General features: G+C 46.3%; 1 protein-coding gene across 9 annotated transcripts in view; it reads right to left on the bottom strand.

Annotated features, from left to right (window-relative positions):
- STS (steroid sulfatase) overlaps window positions 1-24,432 on the bottom strand; it is a 552,741-nt gene that overhangs the window by 479,817 nt on the left and 48,492 nt on the right. For all 9 annotated transcript variants that reach the window (XR_013825700.1, XR_013825701.1, XR_013825702.1 and 6 more), the window contains exons 6-8: window positions 22,216-22,353; window positions 9,126-9,285; window positions 517-638 (exon numbers count right to left, since the gene is read on the bottom strand). Coding sequence is in view for 1 of the 9 variants with exons in the window: in XM_079910395.1 (XP_079766521.1) it covers window positions 517-638; window positions 9,126-9,285; window positions 22,216-22,353 (420 nt within the window). In the remaining 8 variants the exon portion in view is untranslated. The remainder of the gene's footprint in view (window positions 1-516; window positions 639-9,125; window positions 9,286-22,215; window positions 22,354-24,432) is intronic.

Here is a 24,432-nt window from a genome sequence, read left to right as displayed (position 1 = left end):
CGATTTACAACACCCCTGGGTTTGGGACCCATGATAACATCAAAGCGTTTGAACTCTGTCTTAAATATCCACATCTAGCAAATACACACGATCCGTGACCAAACACAGATCGATGAGTCACGACCCCTACCTTTGAGGCTCGGGAGAGAAGGTCGGGTAAACATCTCAAGGGCATTCGGTGCCAGTGCAAAACCTACAGGACAGCAGGCAGAGAAGACGGCTTTCAGGGGGGTGGGGCGGATGGATAAGCATTAACCAGGAAGGGAAAAGAAAGGAAGTCCTCCCACGTTGAGGGAGCTGCAAGCACATGTCACGGCAATGTGTGACGCCCTGCCTGGACCACTACGGCACCGGGAGGCGTAAGAGAGGAAGGAACACGGAGGAGGACAGAGAAAGCAAAACTGAGCATCTTTCGGGCATCTCATGAGAGCAACGCCCTCTTGCAATTTCTTCTATTCCCATGCCAGTGACTGCACGTAGCCCTACAAGCAGGGAAAGAAAGATGCGTCTGCTCACTGTTCTGTGGGTGCCAGCGCACGGCGTTCAGGTAGAAGTTGCAGTAGTGGAAGAGAAACTCGTGATCCGAACGATGGCTTCTCCCTTGAAGCAGAGGCATCAGGTCACGTCCATCGATGATCCTGGGGGATAAAGCAGGTGGGCATCAGGGGGCCACATCAGCCTTGGGCTAAAACCTCCCGATGTCGGCGCTGTCCTTCCAGCAAATGGGGGCATGACAGAGCTACAACATGGTAATGAAGTAACCAACCCAGGACACTAACTGACCCACACTGGGCGCCATATGCAATGTAGGGAGGCCAGCTCTGCTCGTGCATGAACTCATTTCATCCTCCAAGCAGCACTGTGAGCTGTGACCAGTATCACTCCAGGATGATGGGATGAAGAAATGGAGTGATTCACCCAACTCCACGTGTGTCGTAAGAGCCAATGGGATTGAAACCCAGCTGACTGGGCGTCCGTGCTTTCCACTGCTTTCCCCTGCTGCTGCTCCTATACCGAGTTTTCTGCCTATTGCCTTGGCAAACAGTGTATTCACGAACTATGGATCTATAGCAAATAAGAATTTCTGACAATCTGAGTTTTAAGGTAATATACAGCATGGGGCAATTTAGATTGGATGGACTTCAATGCAAATGAAGTTCTAAGTCCCAGGGACGTGATTTGTAAATAATAATGATGATATTAAATACCCCAAAGATGTAAACGTACTCACATGCATTTACATATCACATATACACATTACACATATGTTTATGTTCTCAAAGGTAAATATATCTCTTCTATAACTAGGCCGAGAAGGGGAACTTTCCAGATGGTAGGCAATAACTGTATACAACTGCTAAGGAGCAAAATTAAGACTATTTGGATGTTACATAAAGGAAAAAAGCCTATAATTTTGTTTTGAGTGAAACATACATTAACAGGCAGTAGAGAAATTGAAGTCATTGATTACCATTAGGCCACACCGAAACCTGGGGCAGAAGGCTACTTGGAAGGAGGTAGATTGTTGAACTTGAGGGTTTTCCTTCTCTGATTAAAAACATTCCAAGACAAATATCATATGATATCGCTTATATGTGGAATCTAAAAAAAGGGTACACATGAACTTATCTACAAAATAGAAATAGAGTCACAGATGCAGAAAACAAACGTATGGTCACCAGGGGTAAAGGCGTGGGCAGAGGGATAAATTGGGAGATGGGGACTGAATACACACACTACTATATATAAAACAGATAACTAATAAGGACCTACTGTATAGCACAGGGAACTCTACTCAATACTGTAGTGAACTATGGGGGAAAGTATCTTAAAAAGAGTGGATATGTGTATATGTATAACTGAATCACTTTGCTGTACACCTGGAACTAACAACATTTTACATCAACTACACTCCAACAAAAAATTTTTTAAAAACCCAAAACACTCCATCCCTGGCCCCTCCTACTATGAGGAACTGAGAAACTGGAACTTTAACTTGGTTATATAATGTGGGTAAGCACCCTTGAGAGGTCCTACATCCCTTGAGTTTTTTTGTTTTTTCTTTGTGGTTTATTTTCGTGTCGCTAAAAATCCCATCATGTAATTACTGCTGACTGCTTCTCTGGTCCCCACCTTAGTTATTAATCATGCACTCCGCACAAGTCCACGGAACTGAAAATATTCTATTATTGTAAGTTAAAAATAAGAACAAAAGACAGAATTGGCTCACTTTCCAAGACCGATTCTCATCTTCCATGAGAGGAACAAGGTAGAGAGATGATTCGATCCAGAAGCAGTGTGTTCTCCGGACACTAGTTCTATCCTGAAATGGCCGGTATTGTGAATTTCAAGAAAAACTCAGTCCTTGAGATTAGGAGAGCCTACGTAGGTGGAAAGGAAGCAAGGGATGAAGGGAGAGGGGCAGAGAGGAGGACCTGCGCATAAAAAGCCCCCAGGGGTGAAAACCCTGAAGGTGAGAGATGGGACAGATGCGCCCGACACCTCTCCACCACCTTTAGCTCCACGTGGAGAGAAGGCCTTTCCACGATGGCTCGAGGGTGAGAGTGAATCTCTGTTTCTCTGACTCAATGTCTGGCTCATTTCTCGAAGCTGTTTTTCATCATAAACCCACAAAACCCAGCACTTAAGAACCCAGGAGACAGAACTGTTTTCTTAAGATTGGTATTTCATAACCGAACTGGGCCTGATCCCACAAAGGGGGATTTAATGACAAAAAGAACACTGTAAATCTCATAGACTTTTTTTCTGATTTCCAAGCAGATTTGTCTCTTTTTTTTTAAGGAGGGAAGCAAAGTCTGTTCTGCAAACTTCTTTTTTCTTGCGATGCAGAGACTGATCTCATCTTTGTTTTACATCCTATACCTAACGCACTCTTTCCCGGAAGCCAGCAATAAATCACGCTGCGATGGAAACCACTGTTGAACAGCGCTGGAGAAATAAGGCTTGTCAAAAAGAGGCTCATTTGTGCCATGAAAAATGGAAAGTGACTCTATTGAGCTAAACTTTTAAACGGTGTCTGAGTTATCAAAATACTTGGGATGGCTGGGATGGAAATGTTTGTACAACATCACGATTCGTGGCAGAAAGGCCCCTACACTTTCAAAGTGATGCAAAGCATCGCCGCTTCCCTATGGGAATCGTCTGATTGGCCTTTTCTGTAAACAAATTCAACTTTTCATAGCACGCTTGCAGGACAGCCACGGCTACAAAATCGGATGCTTTTTTCCCCTGGTGTCTGCCTCATTCTGTGAAAAACGTGCTCATTTGAGATTGCCTTTAACTTGGAAAGTCAGATGATTCTCTTTGGGCTCCTGACTCATGGCAACCATGGGGATGGTAACAATTCAGTGTCAAGGAGAGTCATGTCTGAATTTCAGGTCAAATTCAATAGCATGCGGATGACTCTCACGTAACTGAAAAAAACATGTTTGGGGAACTTTTTGGGGGGACAGTGACTTCATCCCCCCACGAATGTGCTGTATCTCTCTCAGCTGAGTCAGTGAGCCATGTACTTCGGGACGTCCCTCCGACCCACCTGTGCTGGGTCCACTCTGGGGAGGATTTGGGGATCATAGCAGAAGGGAAAGGCTTGGGGGACTGAAAAAGAGGTTAACTTGGGGCACAAGGTGAGCCACTTGCTGCCATATTCAAAATAAGGTGATTCATGGAAGCAACCTAAGTGTCCATCGACACAAGAATGGATAAAGAAGATGTGGCACATATATACAATGGAATATTACTCAGCCATAAAAAGGAATGAAATTGAGTTATTTGTAGTGAGGTGGATGGACCTAGAGTCTGTCGTGCAGAGTGAACTGGGTCGGAAAGAGAAAAACAAATACCGTATGCTAACACATATGTATGGAATCTAAAAAAAAAAAATGCTTCTAATGAACCTAGGGGCAGGACAGGAGTAAAGATGCAGACGTGGAGAATGGACTTGAGGACACGGGGTCAGGGTGAAGGGTAAGCTGGGATGAAGTGAGAGAGTAGCACTGACATGTATACACTACCAAATGTAAACCAGATAGCTAGTGGGAAGCAGCCACATAGCACAGGGAGATCAGCTCGGTGCTTTGTGGCCACCTAGAGGGGTGGGATAGGGAGGGTGGGAGGGAGGGAGACACAAGAGGGAGGGGATATGGGGACATATGTATATGTATAGCTGATCCACTTTGTTATACAGCAGAAACTAACACACCCTTGTAAAGCAATTATATTCCAGAAAAGATGTAAAACAAACAAACAAAAAAATAAGGTGATTTTTTTCACTGTAGAGTAGGACAGGAAACATTTTTAGAAGAAAGCACATAGATCCTTGATAAATTAAAGGGAATCCCAAGTACCCAGAAAGTCTCTTTCATAATTAAAAGTGTTTCCACTCATAAACATCAAACATTCTGCCATATGTGAATAGAAAGCAAGATCAATTACACGTAGTCACACGTACGTGAAGAGTTTCGACTTTGATTCTGCAAAATGGAGCTGAGCTGGGTACAGCTTGCTCTTGTATCTGTAGTGCTCTATGGAAGAAGTCTTCTGTGGTCACCCAGCTAGATGTCAGCAAAACTGAGTGGGAGAACCAAGCCACTCCCCTTGTCTTCATCAGACATAAGTGATACCAAGCATTTGGATTTCTTTTCCAAACTTGGAAAAAAGAAATGAAATCGAATTTTCATTATGGAATAGGAGAATTGGGCATGCCAATCTTCATTAAGAGGGAGCATGGTCATAGACTCACTATGGTAATACTCTGTCTGCTTGCAAAGATGAGGCTGACAGGTTTTCACTTTAATGAATTAATGTATTGAGGTATTATATATATATATATATATATTTTTTTTTTTTTTTTGCGGTATGCGGGCCTCTCACTGTTGTGGCCTCTCCCATTGCGGAGCACAGGCTCCGGACGCACAGGCTCAGCGGCCATGGCACACGGGCCCAGCCACTCCGCGGCATGTGGGATCTTCCCGGACCGGGGCATGAACCCGTGTCCCCTGCATCGGCAGGCGGACTCTCAACCACTGTGCCACCAGGGAAGCCCGAGGTATTATATTTTTGTTGCCTATGTTTTATATCACAAAGAAAGACTGCCCTCCATGTATGTCCAGAATCAGCTTATTTGGAGACGCAGGGGGAATGACTTTTCTGCATATGCTGGGGCGATGGCCACGGTCGGTATGAAGGGAAGATGCACGCCAAGAGGAATCTCATACAGGCACACCACGGGGTTGATTTAGAGAATTCTCACGGCAGCACGGAGACTCTGCAAAGTGAAAATCTCTATGTGTAACCCTCGGACTGCTGCTCTTTTTACCTAAGCAGAAAAGCTGCATCGAAGGGCTTTTTATTTCTCACCAAGCTAGGATTGTCAAGAACAGCACTTGTGGGCTTCCCTGGTGGCGCAGTGGTTGAGAGTCCGCCTGCTGATGCAGGGGATACGGGTTCGTGCCCTGGTCCGGGAAGATCCCACATGCCGCGGAGCGGCTGGGCCCGTGAGCCATGGCAGCTGAGCCTGCGCGTCCGGAGCCTGTACTCCGCAACGGGAGAGGCCACAGCAGTGAGAGGCCCGCATAACGCAAAAAAAAAAAAAAAAAAAGAACAGCACTTGCTTCTTGAGAATTACAAGGCTGTACTTGAAGGACAGGGGTCTTCTGAACGAAACTCCTCTCGTTCAATGAAAAATGTGGCAAAATGTGAGGGAACCTCATTAAGTGATTGTCATATAGCCTGGGTCCAGCTCTCTGAATGTGTTTACTCACCTGAGAAACGTAAATTTAATATTGCTTAAGCAAGAAACCAGGGAAGCTGATTTCCACCAATCTTAGTGGGAGAGAGTTAGGCTGTTTTCTAAAGAGTAGACACCTGTGTGTCAGATTTACAGATGGATATGGATATATATGAGGATATTATCCGGATGCTCTTATTGAAAAGTTTTGATGAGGTTTTCATTATATAGATAACGACATTTTCCGTAAAAGAGCAATAATAAGCTTTTGAGCAGAATTCTCAACCTCAGTGCTCCCAACATATTGGGCTGGATCACTCCTTGCTGGGGGGTGGCATCCTGTGCATTGTAGGATGTTTACCAGCAACCCGGGCCTCTATCCACTAGATGCCAGCAACGTCCCGAGTCAAAACAATCAAAAATGTCTCTAGACACTGATAAACGGCCCCTGGGAGGGACAGTCACCCCAGCTGAGAACCATCCCTTTAGATGGTCAACGTCTCCAGGGCAGACACACAAGGACGTCTTCTAGACCTGGTTGCTAACATGATCTAAATAGTATATTGTGAGATCGTTTTATTCCCATGAGCAACCTGGAAGCAGATTGCCGTTTTCTTATCTGTGCTGTCGCTTGGAGAACAATGACATCTTATAGAGCCTTGGACCAAAACCCAGACATGGTATCATTGGGTTGAGTGGGACCATCAACAGGTGACATCCATTGAAAGAACCTTCAATACTCAGAATGGGTTCCACTGAGGACACTGGCTCGTGCACAAAATGTTTGGGTCAGCTTAGGAGGGAGGCTGCTTCCTTCCTCAATGGGCACGTGGGAGAAAAACAGGATGACCCCCATTAGATTCAGATTGGGGTGGGTGCGAGGTGCCGGCAGCAAGATCTCCCTTTAGGGATCTTCCTCTTTGCCTCTGAAATTTTCCCTTCCCTTGGCTCTTCCCAGTGAGGTGGAAAACCAGTTAAAGGTGGTGTGAAAGCAGGGACTTCCCTGGTGGTCCAGTGGTTAACACTCTGTGCTCCCAATGCAGGGGGCCCGGGTGCGATCCCTGGTCAGGGAACTAGATCCCACATGCATGCCACAACTGAGAGTTCGCATGTCACAACTAAGAAGTCTGCATACCGTGACTAAAGACCTGGCACAGCCAAATAAATAAATGTTTTAAAAATAATAAAAATATAAAGATACTGTGAAAGCAGAGAGTACCGACGAATTTAATATCATGAACCATGAGAGAAAAATGTACTTAATGAAACTATCTGAACACTCAGTGTGCACGGGTCATGGAACTATTCAGATTTATTCCAAGGGAAAGAACCAGGGCCAAAGAGCAAGTAAAATAAGGAGTGAGAGCTTTAGTTTTCTGTAAGAAAAGACTTTTGATGAGTTATTCCTGCCAAGTTTTCTGTCATTAGAGGGGAAGAAGAATCATTTGATTGGAATAGCAGCTCTTAGAAGCCCCTTCAGCCCTCACAGTGATGATTCTCTGAGCCCAGATGGACGTGAAACGTGTAAGTGGAAACAACTCTACTTCCCTACCTGTTACCTCTCAATATGGCGGGTGAAACAAAAATGGCGAGTATGCATGCATCCCTACTCTGCACTTGACATGCTCTAGTGCTTGCCATCCTGTGCAAGTGTGAACCCATTTGCAGGAGAAGAAATCAAGGCCCAGGAACTTCAATGCTTCAGCAGCAGTGAAGCCACAGCAGCATAGCTCCAGGAATCTCTGCTCTTCTCTGAAGCACCAGCTACCCTGAGACGGTGTGGTCCAGAGACCCACAGGGATGCCTGAGACCTACGAGGAGGTCTATGAGCTCAAACTGTCTTTGCAGTAATTCAAAATGCTATTTGCCTTTTGTACCCCCACTCTTTCATGAGCTCATGGTGGGTTTCCCCAGGGGCTCCATTATAACTCTGTCAGCCCCACTCTTTCATGAGCTGACGGTGGGTTTCCCCAGGGGCTCCATTATCACTCTGTCAGCCGATGCAGTGTGTGCTTGGGCCCTCTTGCATTTAAAAACTTTTATTTCCAGGTTTAATTGCTCATATGACAAACGCTGATAGAAACCGCCCACAGAAACACAACATCTTTGGGCTCCTGGATCTGGGAAGAGTGTACATGAATCTCGAGGCCACAAAGTTTGAGAAGGGCTGAAGTCTACAATTCTGCCTTTCCCATCTGTGAGTGTGTGTGTGTGTGTGTGTGTGTGTGTGTGTGTGCGCGCATGCACTTTGAGAGGAACGTATACCTAATGCAGAAATTTGAAATAAAAGAAGAGTGAACCAAGGTTGCGCACAATGGGAGGTGAGCAAACCTCTCCGTGGACTCAGCTCTGGCTGAGCTGTTGTTTTCGTCTCTGGTTTCCAGTTTCCTCTTGGTTCTGTCGGCAGCTGAATTTGAACAAGATTTGCAGCCCGTGTGCCTGCCGTCACCCTGGATTGCCACCCAACTAACGAAAGCAATGAATCAGCGTGCCTCACTTAGAACTCTTCAGATTGGTAATAACACTTAAGGAGAAACCACTGGCGATGCCGTCGGAAGTTGTATTTAAATGTAAGAGAAAGACATTTCATTTAGAACTCGCTAAATGAAGATGTGCTGGGAAAAAAGGGGCCTGACTAGGCATCCAACTGCCTTTCTCGCTGCTGCAGCAAAGAGCTGGTGAACAGGGCCAGGAGAAGTGTGGGATGAAACAAGGGAGGTTAGAGGGCATCTGCCCAGCTGCCCTTCTGCAAGTCGATGATGGGCACAGATGAGAGAGAGAGAGAGAGACAGATAGAGAGAGAGAGACAGAGAGGAGAGAGAGGGAGGGAGAGAGGTTCCAGGGAATGCCAAAAGAGGGAGGCTCAGTTAAAGACCGTCCATCCCATAGGATTCCCCTGGTGGCACAGTGGATAAGACTCCATGCTCTCAATGCAGGGGACCCGGGTTCAATCCCTGGTCAGGGAACTAGATCCCACATGCATGCTGCAACTAAGAGTTCACATGCCACAACTAAGGAGCCCGTCTGCCACAACTAAGGAGCCCACGTGCTACAACTTAGGAGCCAGTGAGCCCCAACTAAGGAGCCCGTCTGCTGCAACTAAGACCTGGTGCAACCAAATAAATGAATAAGTAAACAAATATTAAAAAAACAAAAAGACTGTCCATCCCCTTCAGGCTTTGGACTTTATTTCCCACTGGGATAACAGGATAGACAGAGCGGTGTTTACATTGCTGGACCCACCAGTAAGTCCCATAACTGGGCGTGGATAAAGGGTCCAGCCGGAAGTAGCATATGCCACCGTGCAGGCGAATCGGAACACCCTTGCCCACAAAATCCGAAGGAGACTGCCCCGAGCACCTGGGAGTCACAGTACCTGTCTTCCGGCAGAGGGGACCCCGCAAGTTTGGCCACCGTCGGGAAGATGTCCATATTGCTTGTTGGCTCATCGATCTCCAGCCCAGCCTGGATCACCCCTGGCCATCGGAGGATGCCTGGAATCCGGATGCCTCCTTCCCAGTTGTTGGCTTTTCCCCCTAAAATGCCGAAGGAGAGGCATCAAGGAGATGTATACGTCTTTCCAACACGTACCTCAATGCACTCTTCAATGCTTAATGTGGGGTGGCCGATTTGGAAGAACCTAGTGATTTAATGACATGGATTCAATGAGAATTTCACAAGCAATACTGTACCTCTTGTGGTGAAGAATATATATCGGGTTGGCCAAGAATTTCGTTCGGGTTTTTCCATAAAATGTTACGGAAGAACCCAAACAAATTTCTTGGCCAACCCGATATATATATATGTCATGGTCTCTACATGCATGACACACGGCCAGCATTGCCTGGTGGACACAAGTGCTGACTCTCATCAGGGAGACTCAAATCTCGCAGCAACAAAGACTTCTAACAATGTTTCTGGAGTCATGGGGTTCAAATTCCACTTCTACTTTTTACCGTTGGTAGGAGGCAAAATAATCGTACCCCCAAATGTCCACCTGCAACCCCTGGAATCTGGGGATATGGTACCTTATCCGACAGAAGGAGAGATTATTCTGGATCATGTGAGTGGGTCGAATACAATCACGAGGCTCTTTATAAGGGAAAGAGGGAAGCAGGAAAACTGGCATCAGAGCAGCTGAGGCTGTAGTCAGAGAGACTGGAAGATGCTACGGCACTGGCTCTGAACAGAAAGGTGCCCCAAGCCAAGGCATGCAGGTGGCCTCGCTCCCCAAGAGCCTTCATAAAGGAACACAGCTCTGCTGACACCTTGATTTTAGCCCACGGGGACCCATTTTGGACATCGGACCTGCAGAACTGTAAGATCATACATTTGTGTCGTGTTGAGCCACCAAACTGGTGGGGAATTCGTGCAGCAGCCCTAGGCAACGAAAACAGCAGCTCTGTGCCCTTGGGACATGGATCCACCGCTGTGCCACACGTTCCAGACGTGTAAGATGTGAGTATTTCACGGGATTATGATCCCCAGCCTGAGAGACAGGAGACCACTGACCATAGCTGTTTTCATCATTGTTATTATTTTATTACTGGCCTAGCTCTTACTGTTTAGTTGGGAAAACGAGCTTTGCACGTATGAGGCAATTCGAAAATAACTAAATAGAGCATGAAAGGGGTATCAGGAGGGGCTGGAGGGGTGAGCTGGGAGTGGGTCACAATGTCAACAGAAGATGCTCCCCAGGGTCTCTCACTTATGGTCCTTGGGGAAGGGAGACAGCAGCACGGCGGCCTTGGGCTCAAAGAGGCCAGAAATGCTGGATCCCTCCAGCAGGGAGCCCGCGGATGGATGGAGAAACAGACACGCTGCTTCCCCAGGAGTAGTTCCCCATGACTTTGTAACAAGCTGTGCATAACTCTGATTGCAGCCCAACAAAAAGCACAGAGGATGCCTCTTCCCTGGGAACACGGGCCCTGAGGCAACAGACTTTGAGCTGGTTTGCGAAGGAGAAATAGGGTTAGCAGAGAAGGACAGGGGATTGCAAGGGAGATACAGGAAAAACAGGTGAAGGGGAGTGGATTCTTTCTGAAAACGTCTGAACAGAGAAAAGAGCATGGTCTAAATTTAAAATCTGCTCGAGTAATTGTCAAGGGCACGCATTTAACATCCTGGTGGCACTCGGCCGTGACAGGAAGCCACAGACAGACGATGGCTGAGTTAAGCTCTCCAGGACGGTGCAGAGAAAATTCTTCTACCATTCACTCCGAGACTCTTGTTAGGAACAGCTGTCTCTAAACCACGCTTCTGTATTTTTGTCTTTGCACGTGCTGCCACCCGGCAGGTCAAAGGCCTTTGAACGGCAAGAGCATATGCTTGCCGTTCTTTTGCTTGACGTGGGCACAGAGTTTTCTGCAATACTCTATTTGTCAGTTTTTTGTCCTCTTGGGCATCTCCCCGCCTGATAACACCGGTTCCCTGGATTGATGGGAATCGCAAGGAAGCACGTGGCGAATCAAATTCACACTAAAGTCTTTCTCATCCAAGATGCTATAGTTTACACCCTCCTCGATGTATTCAGTCCAGGGACTAAAACCCCACCAATTATAGATGGGAGATGTGACAAAACCGCCCAGGTCCTATCACACGATCATCCACCTGTTATCGGGGCAAGAATAAAACAGCAGCCGTCTGCTCATGTCACTGCTTGAAGGTAAAGAACTGAAGAACACCCTTAAGTTAACGGACCCGGTTTCAGAAGCTAAAGGTGACTATTTAAGCAAGACATCAAACGGCTAAATCATCTGAGCCAGGGGGTGGCACGTGTTTCCTTTGAAAAGCCAGCGAGTAACGATTTTAGGTGGTTTGGGTGGCTTGCCCAACTCCTCAGAAGCAGGAGGGCCAGACACCAGCAAATCAACATGGCTGTGTTTCAGGGAAACTTGATCTACAAGATCAGGCATCAGGCTGGATCTGGCCCAAATGCCATAGTTTACTGAGCCCTGCTCTTTTTCTTTTTCTTCTTTTTTTTTTTTTTATTGGAGTATAGTTGATTTACAATGCTGTGTTAGTTTCTGCTGTACAGCAAAGTGAATCTGTTATACATATACATATATCCACTCTTTTTTTAGATTCTTTTCCCCCATAGGTCATTACAGAGTATTGAGTAGAGTTCCCTGCGCTCTACAGCAGGTCCTTATTAGTTATCTATTTTATATATAGTAGTGTGTGTGTGTCAATCCCAATCTCCCAATTTATCCCCTGCCCTTACCCCCTGGGAACCGTAAGTTTCTTTCCTACATCTGTGACTCTATTTCTGTTATGTAGGTAAGTTCATTTGTAGCCCTTTTTTAAATTTTTTGATTGATAGATTCCACATATGGAGCCCTGCTCTTAAAGTTACCGAATTTAGATTTGGGGAGTAGGGTGCGTGCATCAGCCCTGACCCTACTCCGTAATATGAACTCCTTCAGTGTTATTAGGGGGGAAATGTCGCCACAACTTCCACTGATGATTTATTTTTTCACTTAATTGGACTCCTTCATATCTTCTGCAAGAACGGAAAACTAAAGAATCTCTCCTTCAGCCTGAACTGTAAAGTCACCACATCCTGGCTCTGGCCCACCCTGCCAATACCATTCCTTAGTGGAGCTCAGTCTCACCTAAGTGCCCCAGCAAACAACGCATCCTATCCCACCTTCTGCAAAGTTCTGTTGCTGTTTTCTCTGCCAGGATTTTCCCCCAACCCCCAATCATTTCTGTAAACCCTCGAAAGCCTGCATAAGACGCTCTTCCTATTTACTCAAGGCTTCTACAACCACTACCACATGTAATGTCTTCCTACTCTCCATTTCCTGGGCATTTTTCAAGGTTCTCGTTTATGGGATGTGTGACAATCAATGTGATCCCATCTCATCGTCCCAGCGGGACCAAGAGTACTTGAGAAGAAACTCTAATCGACTGTTGAATCAACTGCGGTCCACAGCGTAATACCTTCCAAATAGAGAAGGTCCAATATATGCAGTGAATGAACGAAAGAATGGATGAATTGATGCAGAGTATTCCTGGGGGGAAAAAAAAAGAGAACCTTACAGATGGGAGTGGTTATAAACTCCTGTTTCCAACCTCTTTTGGTCCCTTAACTTTGCTAGGCTTTTTCATTTCCCTAACCTGTTGCATTCCAAAAGTTCTCTCCTCCAGAGTCTTACCCAACAAGCTCATCTTCTTAGTCTCACTGTGCATTCCATCCAGGAAAATGAGCTCGATTAGCATGAAATACATCAATGCCCTGCCCTCCCAGACCTCAGTTTATCCACTGATGTCACATCCCCAACCATGTGCCCCTCCAGGCAACCTTGGCCTCCGTCACCCACAGACCACATCACTCCCACCTGCTCTGTCACAAAAGTGAGTGATCCAAACACTCTATTATCTAACCACAAACCTCTGCCTTCCAATACAGCTTTCTCAACCTTGGGCCCAAACTCTGCAATATCGAACCCTGTCGTACCACGGTCACACGTTTTGTCAAACAAAACCCAATGCAGTCATCTCATCGAGGACTGCGATCATTCAGTAGTTCAGTTTTCTACTAAGTGGACAGTCCCAATTGTTCCAAATGACACTTCAATTTTTGGGACGTTTGCTAACTTTATCCTATGTGGTCCCGATGACCAGCTCAGATCATGCAATATACCATTTCCATCACATTGTTGCCAAAAGACTGGATCCCAGAGAACCTCTGACACATGTTCATGCCTTCCCAGTACGATACCAGCCCTCAGTGAAAATATCTATCTGTTCTCTGTAAATCGAGATCTTCTCAACATCTGGTTAAAGTGACCAAATGGGGTCCCTTCCTGTTCCTGGAATCCAGGGTTCCCCACCTGCAGCTGGCATGTCAACCCTCCCCCAGAATACTACTTGTCACCCCCATGCCCTGCCCTACCCCGCCTTCAGTAGGTAACTCTGTTTCCTTCTGCAGAGAGGAAACAGAAGGCTTCATTTGGGAACACCTTCAAATTCCAGCCACTATCCCTTCTCATTGCACCAGCATCTGCTCTCCACATTCCCTGCCAGACTAGACAAGGTCCCTCCTCCTGGCAAAGATCAATCCTCCTACCTGTTGGGTCTCATTTCCCACCGTCTTCTCAGAAATCTGACACTCTCAGGTGTCCCCTGTACCTTCACGATCCGTCTACTGAAGCTGACTTGAGAGAATGAAATACACTCCAACCTTCCCCATGACAAAGAACCCCTTTCACAGCCCGTCTCCCTGCACAGACACATTTCTGAAAAGAATCTGAGAAACGGCTCACCTTCCGGCCCCCTTCTATCCAGCCAGCCTCTGCCCCCCGCTCTCCACTGAAAATACTCATGGGAACATCACGTGTATAATATACACAATGGATCCCTGGGGTCTACATCCTACTTGACTGTTTCTCAGCATCCACTTCTACGAACCATATTCTTCCCTGGACCTTCCCTTCCCCCCCAGTTCTCTTCTTATTTCCCTGTCACTCTCTCCGTATCTCCTTTGTTGGATCATCAGCTCCCGTATCACCTTTTATGTTCGGCTTGGTCCCTGACCCTCTTCTCTTCTTACACTAAAGGATCCCATACACCAACCCAATACAGGTCTCTGCCCAGGAGTCCTAATTCCTCAAGGGAACCTCTGTCTAGCGAATCGCACCAGCCAAACACGGAAGAGACAGCTTTGACGTCCTCCCCTCCCTCAAACCCAATATCTAATCAATCACCAATACCAATGGGTTTACCGACACAAGCACGTTGATTCACTGCCCGCTTCATTGAGTTAAACCACTGATCCTTCAAACCTAAGCTCAAGTGGTTTTTCATTTACATATTCACTCAAAACTAATTTCTTACAATATGTCAGACCCTATTCTAGCTTCTAAGCATACAGATGTGAGTAGAATACGTCTGTATCATAGTTCTTGCACTCTGGCAGGCGACAGTATTCCTTGCCCTCGCTAAGGGCACTGAGGACACACTTTGCATGTACTGACTTCTTAGTCATCTCAACAGTCTTCTACGATGTTCCTATAATAACAATCCTATTATTCAAATTCTAAAGACAAGGGAACCAAGTCGCTGCCTGGGAGTCCTAATGCCTCAAAGTACTTCTATCTACCCAACCACACCAGCCAAAAACATGAGACATCTTATGTTACCCCTCAACTCATCCTTATTCTCACTTCTTTACCCTTTCCTTAGAGTGGATTTGGGTGATATTCTTGACCTCCAATTTTAACTACTACCCAAATGGCAATAACTATATATGTACACACACACACACACACACACACACACACACACACACACACACATATATACAAATATATATAAACACACAATATATATACACACATTTCTATCTATCTACCTATGTTCATCTATCCCTATCTATCTATCTATCTATCTATCTAGGTAGCTATCTATCTATCTATCTATCTACCTACCTATGTCTATCCATCCATCCATCCATGCATCATATCTATCTATCCCTATCTATCTATCTATCCATCCCTATCTGTCTGTCTATCTATCTACTTCATTCTATCAGACATACTAACGTGGATGTAGGGTACCTTTCATCAGCTACATCGCCCAGTATCCCTGGTTGACACCTTCATCTCTTATAGCAACCTTGAGCTGCTTTTTTGTTCCCTGTAAAGCATCTCACTCCTGCCTGGAATGAACTCTCCACCTCTCCTCTCCCAGCCAACACTCTCAAGCATCAGCCTGCAAAAGGTCCATGTCTCCTGGGAAGTTCTCTGAATTCCCAGGTTGGGGAACAACGTCTAATCGTCCCTTCTCAGAGCTTCCTTTCTACTTTGTTATTCTGAAACCATCTCCTTAGATGTCCATCTCAACCAAAGAATATGAGCTACTAGAGGCTGGGGACCCTGTATTCGCCGTCATCATGTCCTAGAAGCCAGCCCCGAGCCTGGCATCCTATGGGGGCTCAGTATATGCGTGCTTCTCAGTGGAATTTAACTGAAGGAATGAACTGCTAGGTGAGGATAACACGTGAGCTTCTTTCAAAGAGGAAAAGCCTGGGGAAGCCTGGGGGATGCCTCCTGGCACACAAGTCCTGATACCAGCAAGACCAGCCAGCTTTGCCCTCTCTTGGGGAGCTGATGAAAATGTTTGCTAAAATCTGAAGAATGAACCTGAACGTAACCACCCCCTAATAAACTAGCAGAGCCTCTTGCTGTTTTTTTTTTTTTTTTTTTCTCCAACAAAAGCACCCGTTGCTCTGAGAGCCGTGGGACTGCCTGAGGCAAAGAGCCGCCAAACTCAGTGACTGTAAGAAGGAACTCCTGAGCCACATGGACTCCAGCCAATCACTGGCTTTTGGAACCTGCACTGCAAGGAAAACTGCGGTGCCTTTCTTGCAGGCATCAGGGAATTCGGAGAGCATTTCTCTGCCCGTGGAGAAAGTCTACGTTCATGAACACTCAGGGAAATACGATTTTCAGCCCTCACACCCAACCAATGCTTCTGCAGAAGCCATCTATAGAGTTAATGTATCCACTCCATTGACACTTATTACTTGCCTTTACGCAGAGTAAAAGGGAGGCAGGGGGTTGCGGGGGGAGCCTCCTGCTGGGTGACCTTGACTTGGGAGAGGAATGAAAAGGAAGCCAGAGCTAGGAGTATGATGTTCTCATCCGAGACTTCGGGGAATTTTCAGCTGTGAGGAAGAGGAAGGAAACTCTAAACGCTAAGAAAATCTTAGGGAAGTTATTCTGGTCCCAGCTGAGGGAGGATATGTTAGGGAAAAGGTGAAAATAAGTTTACAAATATTACATGCTAGGGAGGGTGTGGAGAAAAGGGAACCCTCCTACACTGTTGGTGAGAATGTACTTTGGTGCAGCCACTATGGAGAACAGTCTGGAGGTTCCTTAGAAAACTAAAAATAGAGCTACCATATGATCCAGCAATCCCACTCCTGGGCCTATATCCAGACAAAACTGTAATTCAAAAAGATACATGCACCCCAATGTTCATAGCAGTACTATTTACAATAGCCAAGACATGGAATATAACCTAATGTCCATCGACAGGTGAATGATAAAAGAAAATGTGATATATATGTATAATGAAATAGTACTCAGCCATAAAAAAGAATAAAATAGTGCCATTTGCAGCAACATGCGTGGACCTAAAGATTATCATACTAAGTGAAACCAGACAGAGGAAGACAAATACCATGTGGTATCACTTATATATGGAATTTAAAACATGACACAAATGAACTTATCCGTGAAACAGAAACAGACTCACAGATATAGAAAACAAACTTATGGTTACCAAAGGGGAAAGTGGGGGAGGGATAAATTAGGAGTTTGGGATTAACAGACACACACTACTTTACATAAAATAGATAAACAGGGCTTCCCTGGTGGCGCACTGGTTAAGAATCTGCCTGCCAATGCAGGGGACATGGGTTCGAGCCCTGATCTGGGAAGATCCCAAATGCCGCGGAGCAACTGGGCCTGTCTACCACAACTACTGAGCCTGCGCTCTAGAGCCCATGAGCCACAACTTCTGAGCCCACATGCCACAACTGCTGGAGCCCGTGCTCTGCAACAAGAGGAGCCACCGCAATGAGAAGCCCGCGCACCGCAATGAAGAGTAGCCCCTGCTCACCGCAACTAGAGAAAGCCCGCGCGCAGCAATGAAGACCCAATGCAGCCAAAAATAAATAAATAAAATAAATCAATTTTTTTTAAAAGTTAAATAGATAATCAACAAGGTCCTACTGTATAGCACAGGGAACTATACTCAATATTTTGTAATAACCTGTAAGGGAAAAGAATCTGAAAAAAATAGATATATGTGTGTGTATAAATGAATCACTTTGCTGTACATCTGAAACAAACACAACATTGTAAGTCAACTATCTTTCAATTAGAAAAAAAAGAGAGAGAGAAAAAACTAGTAGTGTCACTATCCCCTCAACCACACAAAATTAAATTAATTTTTTGAAATGCAGACTACAGCAGAATCTAATGTTCCTCTGATTAAAAGGGATTAGCTGTTGAACTCTGTGTCGTGATTTAATCACAGCCATTCTACCAAGGTGGTCCGTAGATTTCATTAGTGAAACAGACTGAGGAATACGGAGGGATCACTGAGCTCAAATAGTAATAGTTTTTTTTTTTAGGGGAAGGCTGAATAATGACCCCTAAAGATGTCCATGTTGGAATCCTTGGAACCTTTGCATTGTACCTTGTTTTCTGAAAAAGGGACTTTGTAGATATGATTACATGACTGATGGTGTGATGGGGAGATTATCGTGGATTATCTCGGGGGGCCCTAAGGGACAGTAGGAGTGCCCTTAGTAGAGTGAGGCAGGATGGGATGTGACTAGAGAAGAGAAGGCCATGTGAGGAAGGATAGATCTTTTGGAGCAGTTCTGAGGAAGACTGCAAGTCAGGATTGTTCTGAAAGGATGCCCTTTTGATCAGTGAGCTCAAACGGTGTGATTTCTCTGTGTTTGCATAAATCATAGGAGTGCATGCAAGCTCACAGCTTTAGAAAACAAGGCGTCTTGACACTGAGAAGTCTTTGGTCATTCCCCATAGCTAGAAGGAAACCGCATCTTTTTTTTTTTTTTTTTTGAGCATCATACCGTTAACAATGTTTCACTGTGAACTTGATTTCAACTAAACTTGACAAAGGGATAATGCTTTGCGATAGAGTGGTGGCTGAGATATTAATACAGTGTCAGACACCGATGGTAGTTCTAGCATTCAAACAAAGTATGTCTAACACATTCAATATGTTTCTTAAAAAAACAAAAAAAACCAGGGAGCAGCTGTGAGCCTGCTCTTCAGATTGTACGAGAAGTCCAATTCCAAGGCATCCTTCAGACCCTGGACACTCTCTTTGTGACTCATCCTCACCATCCACTTAGGTCTCTGAAGAGTCAGCCATCGACACAAAATGCCAGTACATCTCCTTCTTTTCAACACCAGGCTCCCTCAGATTCATCGCTGGTGGTCATCTGGTCATCTGTCCCCGAACCAAAGCTCCGTCACACCATATATGTGACTTTCTTAAATAACGTATTACTTGCTGACCACATCTATTACTGTGACTGATGTACACGTCTCGGCAGCAGCCACTAAGCAACTTTGGAACCTAACAGACCTTCACCGGGGGAATGAATGGACGGGGGAGCCAGTGCATGAAATGCAGTCTGGGACTCCATCTCGAGAGACGCTATCATGTATAAAATAACATAAAAACAACTCTCCGCACACAGTCCATGACTAAAGGAAATACGACGAAAGCACCTCATCTTACTCTACAGGAATACATACTTTCACTTCTCGCTCCTCGAAAATAAGACTGAATAGAGGAGGGCTGGCTGAAAGAGTGGGTTAATCCTGTTCCGAGTAGAGACACCTGCTCGGTCATTTCACCCGTGTTGAGTATCAGTCGTGTGTCCTGCACTGGGGAGGGAACGATGACAAGCAAAGGAAGTGGTATGAACATCCAGCGAGGTTGTCCAGACCCGCACTGAACAGGAATCCTTCCCTCCTGGGTTCCAGGTAACCGAAGGTGTAAACAAAGGTCCCGGGGGGGGGGGGGGGGGGGCCCCAGTGCTCAGAATTTGAAAGGACTCAGATGTGCATGTCGAGGATGTAAATAGAAGTATAAGGTTTCACAGGCTACGTGCTGCCATTGGGATGGGTGACAGACTGCCTTTTCGCTGTCTGTTTGGTTCAGGACTGGTGTGATCTGGTGTTACCCAATTCCTGCCAGTTTGCAGAGTAAGCCATGTGCTTCTCTCCTCATCCCAGCTATACTGAGGAGGGTATGTGGTTGGGAGAGTGGAAAGAGCTCGAGGTAGAAGGATAAGAGCTCAAGCACACCCTGGCTACCTCCTTCCCAGCCTGGTCTCCTTTGGGAACATTTCTTGGGCCCTGTTGCCCGAGTGAGGCTCTCCTTGCCGTATGCACCACAGGCATCTTGTGCCAAGAATGTCGACACCCTTGTTAAATCGCATGGGCCTCCTTAGGCTTCCTCCCACCACCCCCAACCCAACCACCCATGCAAACAACTAACCACCCAACCAACCAGCCACTGACCCAACCAACCATCCAACCATCTACCCAACCAACCACCCACCCAACCATCCACCCACCCAAACAACCATCCACTCACCTACCCACCCAACTGACCACCCACCCAATCAACCACCCAACCAACCAACCAGCCATTTACCCAACCAACCATCCACCCAACCAACCAGCCACCCACCTACCCACCCAACTGACCACCCACCCAATCAACCACCCAACCATCCACCCACCCACCCAACCAACCAGCCATTTACCCAACCAACCCCACCCAACCAACCATCCACCCACCTACCCACCCAACTGACCACCCACCCAATCAACCACCCAACCGACCACCCACCCAAAAAGCCATCCACCCACCTACCCACCCACCCAACCACCCACCCAACCAACCAGCCATTTACCCAGCCAACTACCCAACCATCCACCCACTCAACCAACCACCCACCCAACCAACCAGCCATTTACCCAACCAACCATCCACCCAACCAACCAGCCACCCACCTACCCACCCAACCGACCAACCACCCAATCAACCACCCAACCAACCACCCACCCACCCAACCACCCACCCAACCAACCAGCCAGCCATCTACCCAACCAACCATCCAACCATCCACCCAACCAACCATCCACCCACCCAACCATCCACCCACTCAACCACCCACCCACCCACCCAACCACCCATCCACCCAACCAGCCATTTACCCAACCAACCAGCCACCCAACCAACCAGCCACCCACCTACCCACCCAACCAACCAACCACCCAATCAACCACCCAACCATCCACCCACTCAACCAACCACCCACCCAACCAACCATCTACCCAACCAACCATCCAACCAGCCACCCAACCAACCAGCCACCCACCTACCCAACCCGTTGACCATGGGCTCCTTTAGGGCAGGGACCGTATTGTTGCCTCTAACCCAGTGCCAGATACACAGTTCAATCAGGGTTTTGTAAACTAATGGATGAAAGCACTCCATAGATTAGCATTTCATATCTTTGTAGGTAAACTCTGATTTCCTGAGTCCCTGGGAATCTGTGAAACAGCCATGTGAGAGAATAATGAAAGGGCAATAAAGCACCTCATGGCTTTAGGGAGCAAAATTCAATGCGCTTCCCTATGTGTCACGCATCTTGCTTTATTCAGCAGCCCCTACTGTCTGGGACGCCTTGCTTTGCCTTTTGCATGGTCACTTCTAATCATCCTCCCCCATGTTACATCCAACCCACACCCACTGCAGATTCGGGTGGTGTCCTAACCCTTAGCACGGATATGCCCTTTGAGGTATCTCACCTAAGTCTTTGTGAAATGGGCCACATGTTATTATACCCAGGTATCTATGTCTCATATTCGCAGAGTGTATGTTGTATAAGCAACTTGGGGTCAGCAGATGGGTCTTATCTAATATCCCCAATGACAGGTAGCCTGATCCATCTTGGTGGTGGCTTAGCTAATGCTCTGTCAGGAAGGAAGCATCAGCCCACAATGCTGTAGCATATGGAGATAGGCAGAATAATGACCTCCCAAAGATGTCCGCATCCTCATCCCCGGACACTGTGACTAGGTTACCTTCCATGACAAGAGGGACTCTGCAGATGTGATTAAGGGTCTAGAAATAGGAAAAATTACTCTGGATTACGTGGGCAAGACTGACATAATCACAAGGGTCCTTAAAATTGCAGGCAAGAAAGTCAGAGTAAGTGAAAGAGATGGAATTATGGAAGCAGAGGTCAGAGAGAGAGAGAGAGAGGAAGGTTTGAAGACACTGCATTGGTGGCTTTAAAGGTGGAAGAAAGGGTCCACGAGCCAAGGAGAGTGACCACCTCCAGAAGCTGGAGAAGGCAAGGAAATGGATTCTCCCCTGGAGCCTCCAGAAAGATGCAGTCCTGCTACCATCTTGATTTTAGACCAGTGAGACCCATTTCAAACTTCTGATGCCCAAATACAAGTTAATAGCTTTTTATTGTTGCTGTAACAAATCAACACAAACTTCCAGGCTTAAAGCAATTGTAGTTGTAGAGGTCATGGGGGGAGGGTGTAAGGGGTCTTGTTTGAACCAACTACACTATGGGGCCAACTACACTATGAACCAACTACTATGGGGCTGAATTTAGATTTAGGGGGAAAACACCCTCATTTTAATGTCTGGACACAGAATGCGTGCTTTTAAGTTCTGGGGGGACCATAGCGGAAATGGTCACTTTGGCCATCTGAGTTTTCAATGCCTGTGACCCCATAAAGCCCTGTATGTTTCAAGTGGCAGAAGAATAGCACCACAGCTCCAAGGTCCAGGAGAAGGTGATGAGGGGGTAAGCGGCGGGGGGCAGGCAGAGCACAGAGCTGACACCGTGCCATTTCCCACCTGCACAGATTGCTCACCTTTATAGATTCCGTTACTGCCTCCGTGACCTTCCCCTTTGACAGTCACCTCCTCTACATGTGCTCCTTGGTCCGAGGAGAAGTAGACCAGGGTGTTATTAGCCAGTTTCAACTCATCTAGAACATCCAAGATCTGTCCTGAAGGGGAGAAAACACTCAGTGTTAAAATAGTGCAATCTTTACAAAAGAAAGGGAGGTGATTCGCCCTCATCGACCTGTCTGTTAATTTCTCATGGTGAGAAGGAGATGGTCTTACACACTGAGCTCTCCTGTGCTGATCCCAACAGGGGATGCAGCAGAATCAGAAGGAGCACAGTGGCCGGGCTCTTGGCAGAGACAATGAGAAGATGCAGTCAGTGAATTAAGTATCATCTACAAGCATCATTTGAACGTCTAGGCATCACGGGGTGACCCTGTAGGGAGACCTGATAAAGGATTCTAGAGGAATCAGGCTCACAGATCATGAGCCCCTTGGAGGAAGATGCCGGAAGAGAGAAGCCAAATTGCTGCAATCACCAGCTGGCCTGAGGCTATAAAGAAGTCTATTGGTTTTCCTTATTGACTGGAAAAAACTAAATCATCACTGTTCCTCTTATACAAACAAACATTTCTAAAACTATTTTATGATGAATGACCTTTTTCATACTTACCATAGATACCCAGGTCTAAAACTGTCCATCATGAAGATAAATATTCCTCACACTTTCCTTTTTCTTTTCCTCACCTTCTTTCCGCATACTTCCCATTGTATACTAACCCCCATATAGCAACCCTTCAAAATAATAATGATATCATGGTCAACAATGAGAGTAATGGGTACCATTTGTTGAACACTCTGCCTGCAGAGGACTTTATTCCATGTTCTCTTGATTACATCATACCGAACCCTACGAGTAAAGAGCATTGGCTCCATTGCACAGCTGAGGGCAACGGTGCTCCAAAAAGATACATGACCTGTTCAAAGTCACACCGTTAGGAAGTGAGAGACCCAGAAAGGAAGAGTTAAGTCTGACTGCAAAACCCAAACTCTCAAACCCTGCAGAGTTAAGTGGATGAACTCAGTGAAAATCACAGAGGAGTAAAAAAAAAAAAAAGACATGAAGGAAAAAAAGTTAGAGTTACATCCTGAAACACCCATGGATGACATGATAATGATGGCTGCTGTCTTCAAATTAATCCAGGAAGAAGGGAAGTGAGTACAGAGCGTGGATTAATAAAATCAGGCGTGACTTCATTAATTGTTATATGTGGATCCAGGGCATATGGCAGTTCACTGCACTTTTCTCTCTGCTTCTATGGATACCTCAAATTTTCCATAAGAATAAACAAAACAAAACAAAACAAAACAGAAGCCAGCTGAAGACTGAGAAATGGGCTGAAACACGGACTCTCTGATTAGGAAGCTACCACCTGCTCTCAGATCAGAAGAAAATGATGGTCAGACCAGAGGTATATAATTTACAATTTTCACGGAGATTGCTACATTCACATGCTGCCAATTTAATTTAGTCCATGCATGCAGTTACTGTTTGAGGTATTAAAGGGTCTGACTCAGTTTTTTGATGTCTGACAGCTAAGAGCTTTTAAGTCTCACCTCTGCCTCTTCTACTTGTGCCCAACAAGCTAATAAGAAAGCCTGGGGGCTCCCTCCCCCAGTGCCCATGGAAGGTTCAAACTATGCCAGCTCCTACCTCCACGTGGGAACCCACATCCAAGCCCCAGCTCCTACCCACCATGAAAGCTGGATCTGTCTCCTTTCCCATCTCCCTCAAGCCATCTTCAGACTAGCCTAGGTGCTCTCCTGCGTTCCCCAGAAAGCCTCATTATATGTGAGATACAACCTTTTCCACATCCTCTTGGGGTGGCTATAGCATCACTCGTCTCGACAGGGGACCATCTCTTCACTGTAGGTAACCACACACCTGGAATTCTAAAAGGACACCAGGCATCCTTTGCAGCAGAAATAATAACTGGATATGGGTAATCCTATCCATCAGGTAGGTCACGCCCTCCGCGGAGACAGGCCCTGCACTCCAGGGTTGCACCTTCACCAACTTGGTCCAGAAAAGGGGTAGAAGGCCACAGAGACAACCCTCCACGGAGGTGGCAGAGATGATTTCTGATGTGAAAGCAAGACCCCAGTCATCTGTTACCAGACACATTCTTGCTATTTGATTGCAGTGCCACAGGCTAGAGTACATTCAATCTTTTTCAGTG

The sequence above is a fragment of the Stenella coeruleoalba genome (assembly GCF_951394435.1).
Source record: "Stenella coeruleoalba genome assembly, chromosome: X".
NCBI classification, from domain to species: Eukaryota; Metazoa; Chordata; class Mammalia; order Artiodactyla; family Delphinidae; genus Stenella; species Stenella coeruleoalba.
Note: the sequence above shows the minus strand (reverse complement) of the source record. Positions and strands in the feature narration are given on the sequence as shown.